At 33.2% G+C, this 14,415-nt stretch overlaps 1 protein-coding gene and 1 long non-coding RNA gene across 2 annotated transcripts; one reads left to right on the forward strand and one right to left on the reverse strand.

Annotated features, from left to right (window-relative positions):
• The first annotated feature begins 3,540 nt into the window (after positions 1-3,540).
• Positions 3,541-4,175, forward strand: LOC134247775 (uncharacterized). Its single transcript, XR_009987924.1, has 3 exons — positions 3,541-3,659; positions 3,856-3,959; positions 4,102-4,175. It is a non-coding gene; the product is annotated as an uncharacterized LOC134247775 (long non-coding RNA).
• Positions 4,176-6,008: 1,833 nt separating this feature from the next.
• Positions 6,009-7,109, reverse strand: LOC134247778 (uncharacterized). Its single transcript, XM_062730167.1, has 2 exons — positions 6,492-7,109; positions 6,009-6,242 (listed from the first exon to the last, which is right to left on the reverse strand). The coding sequence occupies exons 1-2, from the start codon at positions 7,107-7,109 to the stop codon at positions 6,009-6,011; spliced, it is 852 nt and encodes a 283-aa protein (XP_062586151.1).
• Positions 7,110-14,415: the final 7,306 nt, after the last annotated feature.

Here is a 14,415-nt window from a genome sequence, read left to right on the forward strand (position 1 = left end):
CTAAATGATGTCCAAATCAATGTATTGGATTACCTGCTCACCTGTGCAATATCTACCTGCCCGGTATTTATACTTTCTGGTTGGAGTCATTAATAGCTTTATTCACTGCATAGCGTTAAAGAATTCCAAACGCAGTAAAAATTGTGGATTTAAACTCGTGATAAATAAAATATTTTGTAAATGTATGTCATTGCTCTGTTGCTGGTACATTTAAGTGTAATTCACATGCGTTTTTTAAAAATTAAGATGATGCCACATCGCTAAGATTATCATTTTAGCAACAAAAAAAGAAGTCGTTTCAATATTGACTGAAAGTTCTACAGGAGTGGCCCCGAAGCCCACCCTACCCTTTGGGCCTTGATCTGAAAAAATAAGCATGAATATACACTACGTACATGTAGGGATGCTCCCATATATTAAATATGATCAATCATGGCTTTGCTGTTCCTGAGAAGATTTTTGAAAGAATTTTTTCTATATATTTAAATTGTGGTCCATACCTCGAGGATTATGATTTGAAAATATCTTATTAACACTGACAGGTATCGAGCTGATTTTTTGTATGGTACATGTAGTCTACCCTGATAAGTTACTGGTAAAGTTTGCATTTTGTTCAGCTTCGGTGAGGTTTTTTTTTTCTCGGAAATATGGCGTTTTTAATCAGAAGCAGGACACACACTGCCGATAATTAAAAGCAACAAGTATTCTAATGCAAGCCTTTCAGATTGCTTGTTGCATGTATTCCCCTGTCTGTGAAAACTTGCATACATGGAAAGAGGGATAAGCCATCAAGAAACTGAAGAATTCTTTTGAAATTCAGGTGCACTGAAAAAAAAACTTTGGATTGAATCTTAAGCATTTGTGAATTTGTTTTTAAAATTTTTTTTTTAAATAAGTACGAGTCTTCACCTAAGCAACACGCATTTGGCGAGTTTTTTGGCATTTTACTTAGGAAAATGCGTGGTGTTTAAAAGTAAATGGAACAATGGGAACATAGAAATATCAAAGAGGGTGAATGCAAGAAAAGTGAATGCAAGAAAATTTTAGTATTTCTGACCAGATTTGGTGACAAGACGCTAAGAAGAAGTCAATGAGTATGCACGAACGCTGGGCAGCAGGAATGATGGATTCTGGCGTCACGTTGCAGAAATTACACTGCACTACACTAAATACTTGATATCGCGATTACTTAACTTAGCAGAACTCTTTGGCAATGGAGGTAGGAAACGTCTGTTGGCTGGGGACAAATGTGCTATTGAATACAATGCAAGATTGTATGAAATTCATTTTAAAATAATAAAGTACCCCACCACAGCACGATACTCCCGTCAAACACCCGTAGTGTCCATTCAATTAATATAAAATATTTAGGGTGCGAGGATATCATGGCAACCTTTAAAAGGATTTCCATAATTTTTTTTATTCCTTTTGATATTTGTTTAAACATCTCCTGTGGTGTAAGCATTAATTATAACAAATAATCATCAAATGGTTGCATTATAGCTTGACAAATGCCCCTCCCCCACAAACACACACATATATATGCATAAATCTTTCATATGGGACATGATGCTCTGAAATTTGTCACTTGATATTTTAAAAAAAAATTTAATATATCAATTTAACTAATAAGTATTAAAAACTTAATCTATAACAAATGGATTTTAGAAATAGAAGGCTGGCCATCAATTAGCATATGCTATTTAAACTGACCAGCAGTTCTTCTGTCTAATTCCCAAAGGACCTATCAGAGATATCAGCCAACAGAAATGATAGAGACAGCTAGCTTCCTACAATGAACTCATTAATTAATCTTTGACTGGATGCAGTTCCACTGATTTATGCCAAGGGATCCAATTTTCTATTATCAAAATTATCCTTGACCAGTGCTTGATAATTATACCCTTGGGAGAGATAGATTATCTCTTATAAAATAACATTTGATATGGATTGCTGTAAAGTATATACTGAAAAAATATTATTTTCGTAATTTAGCATTTTTTAAACAGGGATAAAAAAAAACAATCTTACATTTTTGGGATTGTGTAATTCAATAGTAAAAGACAGGTTTCTTTTTAAAAATTCACTTAACTTTTAATCTTTTTAAAAATTCACTTAAATTAAAGGTCATTGTGACCTTAAAATAGGTTGTGACACACCTTCTACCCAAGATGCATAAATTGTCTAAGTTTGATGATTGTCAGTCTAATAATTTCTTAGTTATGCGCCAAACAAAACCATAAAATAAATAAGAAAAACCACCTGTAAAATGCAGAAAAATCATCCAATCATGATGAAAATACCAGGTGCACACCTTCATATGGTGAATAATAAGTGTACAAATTTTCAATCAAATCCGTTTAATAGTTTCTGAGAAACCGTCCGGACAAAATCTTGTCTACAGACAGACGGACAGCTAGACAGACAGACGGACATGATGGTTCCAATATACCCCCCTAAACTTCGTTTGCGGGGGTATAATAAAGGTAAATAGGTCAATAAATTGCATTACCCTCACAATTTTTTCCATATACAAAATACTTTTACTCTATTCAAGCAAACAGCATTTATATATTACATGTATATCATATTATTTGTTAAAACTTAAAAATTAAATTGATTTATAAGGAATATGCATGCAATAGGGAAAACTGGAAGGGGGGTCTTTATCATTTATTATTTTGCATTATTAAATGTAATACTCTTTTTTCACTGTGTTGTAAATTGTTCAATAAAATATAAATGTCAATCAAAAATTAGGAGGGGGGCAATTTATATTTAGTTTACACTTTTTCATAGTGACTAGTTAGATATAATCTTTTATGGATATTACATAATTTTTTTCTAAATTTCTCCTTACACCAGGTATGCTGGCGTTCATCATTAGCTGCACATGAATTGAATGTTTACAAATACGGAATGTTTACAAATACGGAGATCAAGGAAGATTTGACATTGATGTTGCGTAAGTATGAGAGATGTGTCTGTTGATTTTTTTTTGAAGCCTTATCTCAAAAATAATACTTTTCAAGACATTTATTTTGGAGGGGGCATAGAAAAAAAATTGCCTTATTTAATGTACCCGGTATTTCTCGTAATCGGTGATATTTATTACCGTTTTTTTTTCCTTTGTAGAGAATCTCCACTCATTGACTTGGAAGGACTAATTGGTAACGATTAATCATTTGTGCATTATATCAATGATGAAACATTTATTATACTTAAAAAAGTTATAGGGGTCTGCACCGAGAATTTGTTAGTACATGACTTGTATACATTGTAAGGGGGGAGAGGGGATGTAATTCCTTAGTAATTAAAAACAGATATTGACTTCTGATCAAATAAATATGCATGCATGTGTAGCAAGACTTTGCACAATTTATAAAATTTCAATTGGCCTTTTCAATAGTTTTCAACGTATAATCACAAATATAGTGGGTTTTTTATTCTCAATGGGAAGTTGAAACATCTCATTAATTACCCAGTATTTACTACACTTTTTAGTATATATATAGATTATATATAATTATCCTCAGATTCTGGGAAGTCTGTGATGAGACAGGAAATTGCTGGCCCCTGACAGGGGTTAGTGCCCTGGAACTACAGGAAAGCATGGCCCTCAAAAAGTCCATACTGACCATGCAGGGGGGACATACTCAGTATGTAGATGTATATATCTAATGTTTTGGAGAAATATTACTAATGTTATGTAGAAATATATATCTAATGTTTTTGTAATATTTCCACATTTTGTCAGTATAGATTGTACTTACTTTAACTGGAGTATCCAAAAATGAAAGGAGAGGCGGGTAATAAATTAATCTTTCATTTAATTTTGACTTTTATTTTCTTTAGGGGGACATTTAGGCTGGAAGGTGACAAACTGACAGATTTCAACACACACAGGACTTTATGGATACGAAAGATGGAGGAAACATGAGAATTGAATCTTCCTAAAGGTCTGCATGAGCTAATATTTCAACAATTTAAATGAAAATCCAAAAAATTGGAAAGAGTGTCATATTTATTGATATCATATGTGTATATTTACCAAATATTTAAAAGGATTATCTGATTACAATATATGATTACTTGTTGTAGATGGAAATTTTACAGTTTTGAAGAACATGACAGAAATGGAGTTGTGACTGCTTTCTATATTGACTACGCATTTAATACATCCTTATCAAAACATTAAATTGATACTGTCAATGTAAAAAGTATTTTTAAAATAAAATATGTCAAACTTTATATCAGTTTTTATTTCAAGCATGGAATTAATATTTCTAACATACATTGGATCTGTGCTCAGTGATAAATTGAATAACGCTTGTTCTCTTTTTAATGAAATCTTTAAAAAAATATTAAATATGTATTTTTTATACCCCCCGCAAACGAAGTCTAGGGGGGGGGGGTATATTGCAATCACCATGTCCGTCTGTCTGTCTGTCCGTCTGTCTGTAGACAAGATTTTGTCCGGACCATTACTCAGAAACTATTGAAAGGATTTGTCTGAAAATTTGTACATATATTATTCACCATATGAAGTTGTGCACCTGAAATTTTCATCGTGATTCCATTATTATTTTGAATTTTACAGGTGTTTTTTTCATTTTTATTTTGTGGTTTTGTCCAGACCGTTTCTCAGAAACTATTGCAAGGATTAATCTGAAAATTTGTACACTTATTATTCACCATATGAAGGTGTGCACCTGGAATTTTCAACTCCTTTTGTTCATTTTTCAGCATTTTACAGGTTTTATTTTTTATGTAAATTGACTTGTTCATTTTGGACTCATGTATAAGGTTTGAGATATAGAATCTAGAATATCTGTACAAAAACGTTAACTTCAGCTTAAAACTACTCATAAAAACTTTTAAAAAAGAAACATCATCAAGTGTTAAAAACAGTTTTTACATTGCACAGAAGATAATTTAATTTCATTTGTCTCTTGGGAATAATGACTGAACATGCATCCAGTTAAAGATAAATTAATGAGTTTGGTGTGGGAAGTTGAACATTAAGGCATCTCATTATCAACCATGTGTAATCTCGTGGGAATCGAGCACAAGAATTAAAGATCTCTCTTCTCTTATTCTCTTAATTGTAATTAAAAATATTGTCTGTCAAAGCACTTCATAACTGGATGACCAGTTCTTTATTTTCAAAATGAATTTGATATAAAGTTATCAAGATTAATTTGATTTTGTATAATACAGGTATGATTTTTTTTTCAACAATCAGTTTACAGAGTGACATAACACATAATTGCAATATATTTTTTTAATGCAGAAATAAAAAAATAAAATAAATAACTAATGTTACAATGGAATTACAATGTATGAGTATTGATGTTTCATTTGAATGTTTGCACCTTTGTTTCATTCATTAAGAAACATGATGAGCAATTATATTTCACTGCAAATTTTTGTAAGTAAATTGTGAACACCTCTAGATCCATAAAGTATTTTTGAATTGGCACCTTCTCTGAAAAACCCAGTGGGGGGGTATTTGTCCCTACTGGACAGTTCTAGTTTTTTATTGAAAATGAATTTCCAACCAATTTCTTTGTTATGTATTGTTTGAACCAAATTATATGCCTACTGATATTCAACTCTTTATTTACTCAAGTCAGTATTGATAGCATTAAATTTAATGCGATAAACATTTCTTCAATAACCTGTACTTGTTTAATTTATCTTGTGTCTGTGGCTACTGTATACAGGTAAATTTTCACCCCCAATTTATTTTCGCCCCTTTGCCCTCTCCTTGATTTGGCCAATTGAAAACGGGCGAATTCAAATTACACCTCATAATTTCTTTAACAGAACTATGACCGGGCGAATTTTAAACGGGGCAAAATTGTTCACAAGCTCAAAAGGGCGAAAATAAGACGGGATAAAATAACCCTGTATACAGTATTTGCTTTCATTTAACTATCTTAATGATGTTGAAACACAAAAGAAATTTATTTTTAAAACATTTTAATATGTATACTGATACACTGTTAAATTTCACTTAAATATTTGATTTTCTTAACTTGTCTGTTTCTCCACTGAGCAACAAACAGATTATCATTTGTATCTATACACAGTCCCTTGGGTCCACTCAGTTCACAGTATATGTAACGGAGGAACTGTCCATCCTGGTCTATGATGTGGACACAGTCATTGTCAATATCAGCTATAAGGATGTGACTCTGACTGTCTGTAGTAATTCCTTGTGGACAGAATGTTTGTTTCTTTGGAGCAGGAGTATGTCCAGTGTACCTGAATCTCAGTTTCCTGGCCTGATTGACCACCACTACAGCATTAGCTCTACTGTCAGACACACAGATATCCAGGTTCCTGTTCTCTGTTACGTATCTGTTATAACTACCAGATGAATAGAGAAGGTTACCTTTATCATCAAACTGAATGTTTTGTTTCTCTTTGGAGGCAGAGTAACGGACAACTTTTGTTTGTTTGCCATGATAACTTTCCATGATAACCAGGAAGTCACCAGAAGAGGTACTACAGACACACTGAGGATGCCAGTTCTGTAGGCTGATCAACTCCTCTATCTTCTCATTCTTCACAATGTTCAATGTACTATTATAGTAATCAGTATAAACTAGATCTCCACTTTTTGTCACTATGTCAAATGGACTGTACCCTGACTTTGTTGTGATTGACTTGAGTAGTGATCCCTGATTGATGCTGAAGAGTTTCATTGTTCTGTCAAGTCCACTTGTCCAGATTTCTTCATCACTCAGACAGGCCACATTGAAAAGTCTTTCATACCCAGTGTCTATGGTGGTGACCATCTGTGGTTCATCAAGCAGCTGTTTGACTGGAGGAGAGGATCCAGCTTCTGGTGAATTTTTTGTTGTCTTCATGCTGTAGCCGTATTTATCTGATGTAGGAGAACTCGATGATACAGTTCCAAATATTTTACTAAGGTGTTGTCCTTTGATTTTGCATGGCGTGAATGTAGGTAAAGATGGCAGAACTTTTTGTGGAAGATTTCTATATCTCTCTACACTGAATGTAAATTTAAATAGTTTTGACAAGTCATTAGATTCCACAGCAACATCAACTGAATCAATTTCATCCTTGATGTCCGACATTGTCTTGTTTATTTCATCCAGATGCTTCTGTAGAGTTTGTAACTGTGTGTTTTTCATCTCATCAAGTTCAGCTTTAAGTTTCCTGACAAGTTTGTCAATTTCTCTGTGCCAGTCCTCTCCATGTTTTGTTATGGCTGTAGAGAGATCTCCATATTCCTTTTCTAACTGACTCATTCTGTTTTGTACATCAGAGGCAATGTCCTGGTAGGTTGGGTATATTGTGTCATTTAGCTCAATTTTTTCTTTAATGATGTTTTCCTTTTTTTCATCGATAACTTGTAATATTTTTGATAATTTATGACCTAGATGTTGATCAGAAGCAAGGCAGGTATCACATACAGGAACGTCACATTGATTACAGTACATTGTGCATTGTTGTTTGTCATGAATTTTACACACAGGGAAGAGCAGCGTAGATTTTCTAAGCTTGAACTGAACAACTTCATGTTTTTTGGATTGATCAGATACCATGTGTTCTCCCACACAGGCCTTACACAGGTTGACAAGACATGCATCACAGTGCATCTGTACCACAGCGGTCTCACACAGGTCACATCGCATCACGTCCTGGGCACTGGTACGGGGGTCCATGATCAGAGTAGTCCTGTAGTGTAGAAAAAGGTGGCATTGTTAGAATGATAAAATTACACTGATGGCATCTCAATGTATTGACTGTTATCAATATACTATCAAGTCACATTTATCCTTAGTCAAGTCCAGGAGAACGAAAATAATAAAAACTGTTTAGCGGATCTAGAAATTTTTCAGAGGAGGGATTGAAGGAGTTTTTCAAAGGGCTGGGGGGATAAAGGGGAGAGGATTTATTATAAATTAAGTAAGTTTTGCACATACATGTAGTTAAGGTCATATGCAAGGTAGTTTTAACTTAATTGGGTTCTTCCCTGGAGTTGAAGAGTTCCACTAAATGAAGGACTTGTGTGCAATATTTTTAATGTCTATATATGGATTTGTACACCTCTCCTAAAACAATTTTCGATGAAAAAAATCTGGAGTTTATGTTTTGTAATTTTTGTGCATTTTTCTTTGAATAATGCAAAATTTTTCAAAATTTGATATCTTTTCAAAACCCCTGGTAAGGCATGCTGATTTTTTGTCTAAGAACATGCAATGCTATTAAAAGGTTTAAATTAAGAATATCTTGAAAAATTATCAGTAGGTAAAATACGTTGCGTATGTCCTTAAATAACTCAATAGGATACCTGGTAGTGTTTGGTTTCTTTAAAGTGGGAGGTTGATCAATCTGGGAAAAAGTAGATCTTCTTGTATGAATTACCTGAAAGTTTTTGAAAAAAGAAAGGAAAATATATCTCCGAACCCGAAATTCCTGTTTTGTAAAGTGGGTGGAGTTTAACTATGTATTCTCAACCGAATTTCTATATATATTACAACATAGTCTTTCACTGAACATATTTTACTACTAGTAAAAACACAACAAAAATGGGAGACTTTCTTCTTTCTCTTCCTTTTTTTTTTGCAAATCCAAAGGGGGTTGCAACCCCCGTAACCCCCCCCTCCCTTCTGGATCCTCCACTGCAAATGATAGTGAATTACTACTAGTATATTGTCAAGTGACACTCTTGCTGCCTTGATCATTATTTATATCAATGACCTTGAAAACATTTTTTTAAAGGGATACACATTCTTATGAATATATTTCAAGAATGTACGCATGTCTTCAAAACGATCTTACATGTCGAAAAATTTCTTTCATTTTACATTATAGATACTTGTAGTTTAATTTGTGTCTTGTATGAAATTCGTATGTATTAATTAAATCAAATTTATCAAATGAAATCATTCCATTATTTTTACCTGACTTTAATGGCGTCTGTCTTGTCGGCCAAATGATATCCGAATCAATGTATAGGAGCACATGACCCACTTACCTGCTCACCTGTGCAATATCTATACCTGTCCGGTATTTATACTTCCTGGTTGGAGTCAAATGACGATTTAATTAAATTATCAGCTTTATACACTGCCTAGCGTTAAATATTTCCAAACGCAGTAAAAATTGTGGATTTCAACTCGTGATAAATAAAAGATTTTGTAAATGTATGTCATTGCTCTGTTGCTGGTACATTTAAGTGTAATTCAAATGCGTTTAAAAAAAATAACAAGGTGCCACATAGCTAAATTACGACGGCGTATTAGTGCCATTTTAACAATGTAGAATTTTTTTTTAAATCGTTTGTACGATTTAATAAATCGTTTGGACAATTTATTAAATCGTTTGTACGATTTAGTAAATCGTTTGTACGATTTAGTAAATCGTTTGTACGATTTAGTAAATCGTTTGTACGATTTAGTAAATCGTTTGTACGATTTAGCAAATCGTTTGTACGATTTAGTAAATCGTTTGTACGATTTAATAAATCGTTTGTACAATTTAGTAAATCGTTTGTACAATTTAATAAATCGTTTGTACAATCTGTTTGTTAAATCGTTTGTACAATTTAGTAAATCGTTTGTACAATTTATTAAATCGTTTGTACGATTTAATAAATCGTTTGTACGATTTACTAAATCGTTTGTACAATTTAGTAAATCGTACAAACGATTTATTAAATCGTACAAACGATTTATTAAATTGTACAAACGATTGAGTAAATCGTACAAACGATTTAAAAAAAAAACTTTTACATTGTTAAAATGGCACTAATACGCCGTCGTACTAAATTAACCATTTTAGCAAGAAAAAAAGTCATTTCAATATTGACTGAAAGTTTTACAGCAGTGTCCCCGAAGCCCACCCTACCCCCTTTGGCCCTTGATCTGAAAAAATAAGCATGAATCTACACTACCTACGTGTATTATTAGTCTTTACATATACATGCATATTGATGTATATTGATGTATTCCTTTTAATTGAAACAGGATTATTGATGAAATGATTTATGTCAACTACTAATTGTATAATCGTTTTGCTATTCATTGGCTTACCTTTTCCTTATTATTGTAATAATATCATACTTGTCTGTTGTGGGCTCTAAATTTTTTCTATGTATTTAAATTGAGGGTCGTTATTTGGCCAATGTTGCAGTATGGCACCGTTCTTCTCTGCTCAGACGAGTCGCGATTTTGCAGAAGAGCAGAGGGGGAAATGTATGCTGATTGTTTCATTTCTAAGCAAGACATTAAATGGAGGTTCAGTGATGATTTGGACAGGTTTAAATGTTGACAACAAAACTGATCTGCACATTATTGAAATACCGGGAGACCTATTGGAGGTACTTATGGATGATAATGTTCGACCTCATGGATCATACGTCGTTGTCCAAACCTGAACCAAATTGAACATGCATGGGAAATCTTTAGCACTGCATTTCAGCTGATGTAACGATTCCTAAATTTGACAAGAGCATATTAAGCAGATTTGCAGGAGGAATGGTAACAGATCCCTCGGACTAGCCTTGTTCGGCTGATTCGGCAGCATGAATGGCGCTGTAGGGCCGTTACTGCCTCGCGGGGATGTCACTGGGATACAAATTGCTGGCAAACATTTTACCGACATTATTTGAATTTTCTGAATAAAGCTGTTATTTTCTGGTCTTCATCCAACATATGGCGAATTTTAAAGTAACCGTTATGAATTAGTAGCGTATATTCAAACATACTTATCGCATTTAATGTTTAATTTTCAAACTTTTTATTTAAATATAAAATATGATACTGAAATTAAAATTGAATTCTGCTTTCTGTGATAAATCTATGTAAAAGACATTTAATTCGATGATCGTAACTTTTTGTCCAGTATACTTTAACATGTTGATAATGTATACTCCATTGAATTAAATTAAGGATTCACATTTCAATGTAAAAGAATCTGGTGTCAGGATAAAGAACAGTATACAACAACAATGAATTTATTTGTCACAACAATTTTTAGTACTCAGGGGTCAAGAAAATTTCAACAAATTAATATTGGAAAGGAATAAACAGTCAATCGACTGATGGTTTGTTTAGCAAGGGTAGCCATTTTGTTTTTGCAGAATTGTAGATAACTACGACACTCCTGTAGAAAGATGTCTCCAGTAATAATTAACCATTTCTCTGATGACAAGGACATTTCCACTTTAAGGAGGATCTGGAGATTAAGACAAAGTTAAGTTCCGGTATTATCGGTAATTCCACTGAATTCTAATATATGTACTATGATTCGGTCTTTTCTTTTCGTTCTGGCATTAATAAATGTGAGATCTATAGTCGGTAAGGTTAAACGTTCACTTTTGACCTCCGAGTTTGAAATTTGTTACAGCAATGCTTAGTATAGACTCCTTCTCATTTAGGAAAGCCCCATGCAAGAGTCGACACGTGCACGACAAGAGGCGGATCGTGCATTCGGTCAAACATCCACTGTGATGGCTACGTAGACCAGTATGCTCTGGGATGTAGAAAGAACGTCTGCTGCAAACCAGCGCCATCTACTGTCAATCCCGAACCAGCACATCCAGGTTAACTTCTCTTAGCACTTCACGCACAAGATGTAACAAAGAAATGCTTTATTATAGCTAGTATCTGATCTGACAGTAATTTTAATATGTTTCACAAAGTGCATATATGCATGTACATATTTTTTTAAGTTGGGAAAGAAAGCCTGCCAGACTATTTTTGTTACCTGTCTATTTGTTTCAAGGCACAGACAAGTGCAGACAAATAACACGGGTTCAGACACGCCATGTAGATCCGCGCCTTAGAGTGGTGGGCGGTGAACCAGCTTTGGATGGTGAGTGGCCCTGGCAGGTCAGTTTTCAGGATGACCGCGGTCATTTCTGTGGAGGGACTTTGGTGTCCGACCAATGGGTTGTTACCGCCGCTCACTGTCCCTACGGGTAAGCCAGGAGTGTTCGGAGGGCAACTTGATTACTAGTACAATTTATATAGATTGATAACCAAAAAGTGCTTATAGTAAGAATTAATTGTTGTGAATTACATTGCTTTTTTTATTTAAATAACATCTTGGCTTTTCGTTTTGATTTTCAATAAAAGAACAGTAAATGAAACAAAACCATAAATTTACTTTTCAAAGTATAACTATGCGTACATTTCACATAAAGATAATGTCATTAGACCCTGTAATTATCAAGACGTCTTCGATATGTTTTCCTTTAACGTTTAGCATCCCAACTACACCATAATCTTTAAAATCTACACACACACTTTTAAGAGCATCTAGAAGAAGCTCTCTAGCTCTAGTATAAGTTAAAGGTTTATTTGATTTACATAACTTATAAACATTGTCCTTTTTGAAAAATGTAACCTCTCTAAAAATAAAATCATTAGACTGAAAAGTAAGACCAGCTAATGATATGTATTTTTCAAAATAAGAAACAGGACAAAGTTTATTACTTATTTTCGCTATAACAACAATATTACATTGCATGAAAATATCCGTTTTGCTTTTTTCAACTCTAATTTCAACATGTGAACCTGATTCATGAAACTAAATGTCACACATTCGAATATACACAAGTTTATCATATCTTAAGAAACCTGCATAACCTAATAATACCATACATACCAATCTCAATGATATAAATTTTTTAACTGTGGAAATTTATCCATTATTTTATCTAAAATCTCAGGTGTAATAGGTTCCTTCTTAACTACAGGTTTCGATAACAATCTCTTCCCTCCTTCTAAAATCAAATTTACAAGGTTGTCTGCACATGGATTATTACAAAGATTAATATGATGTGCCCATTGAATACTATAATATGCCGCATTATTGACTGCAACTGAAGACTGCTTTTGTATAAGATAAGACAAATAAACTGCAACATAAGATGGTGTAGCAGGTAATGCAAGAAATTTAAATTAGGCGCACCAGGACTTAAGGGGGCCGACTATAGTTTTATTGTGTGAAAACTACAATAGCGAAACTCTTCATTTTTATACCATATATAACTTACATTAAGTTCAGTGTACATGCAAAGTTTGGGGGAAATCTACCGTCCAGGTATTTATAAGGGACCGTCTCAAAATACAGGTACAATTACTATAGGATTATATAGGAAAATGCCAATTTTTAGCACTTTAAAGCAAATTATATAAATACTACAATAGACATTTTGTTCAAACTATAATATTTGATGAGTAATACTATATTATACAATATACGTAAGAAACACAAAATTCTACCGTCTTGTTGCCAGAGGGGGGCATCTCAAAATGCAAAAAATTAGCAAATTTTACTATTTTTATAGAGTATTACAAAATATGACGTACACAATGGATTTACATGAAAACATAACAAAAATATTGGAGATATTCTCAAATTTCTATGTTTTAAATTTCAAGAGCGTATGTTTATTACTTTTTCTTTAGTAATATTTTTATTACCCCTTTCTTTAAGAGCTACAGATTATCATAACGTCAAAAACACACTGCAACGACGTCAACCTACCTATCAATTGCAAAATCAGTTAAAAAATCAGTTATATCAAATTGTAATTACATTTTCATACCTATAATTTCTTAATTTTGATTATTTTAATAATTAAGCGAAAAAAAGTTGCATTAAAACAGTAAATACGCTTCATTTTACTATGATGCGCAAAATATTGCGCAATGGAAACTATAGTCGGCCCCCTTAAACTGTAAAAAATAGCTTCTGTATTTTTATACGTGTTATCACTTTTACTGTGCATTACTATATCATTCATTTTGAGTACCGTGTCCTTGAGTCTAGGATCTTGAATCTTTTTAATTTCTTTCCAATGCGAGAAACTAAATGTGAGCTGAAATTAAAAAAAAAATAAAATTACTTCATATTAAATATATATACATTTATGTCTCTTGATCAACATTTCAGCCCGTTCTTGATAAAATCTAATAAGCACATCTGTAATCTTAATCATAATGCTTCATTAACAATTGTACGCAACATAATATAAAATTTATTCACAATTGCCCCATCGAGGCTTCATCACAATTGCCTCATCCGGGCTTCATCATTATTGCCCCATCCGGGCTTCATCACAATTGCCCCATCCGGGCTTTTTTTTCATTACAAAAGCCCCATAAAGGCTAACATACATTCATTATCATTGTCTGTTATAACATAGCATAAACACAAAATTCAACAATCAGAACAGTCTATATAAAGCACAATAACATTACTTTGAAACTGTGGTTCAGCAAACACACTCTCTGCATGAAATCCTTTCCTAAAAAAGTTTCAAGGCTTGTGATATTCAAGCCATTCTTTAACAAAATTTTGAAAATTTCCAGAAAACGGCTTAACTAATCATGCCAAAAAGGTGCAGACTGCCATTTAGGAACA

This window comes from Saccostrea cucullata, unplaced genomic scaffold (genome assembly GCF_032062105.1).
Source record: "Saccostrea cucullata isolate Sc308-1 unplaced genomic scaffold, CSIRO_AGI_Scuc_v1 ctg7323, whole genome shotgun sequence".
Lineage (NCBI taxonomy): Eukaryota > Metazoa > Mollusca > Bivalvia > Ostreida > Ostreidae > Saccostrea > Saccostrea cuccullata.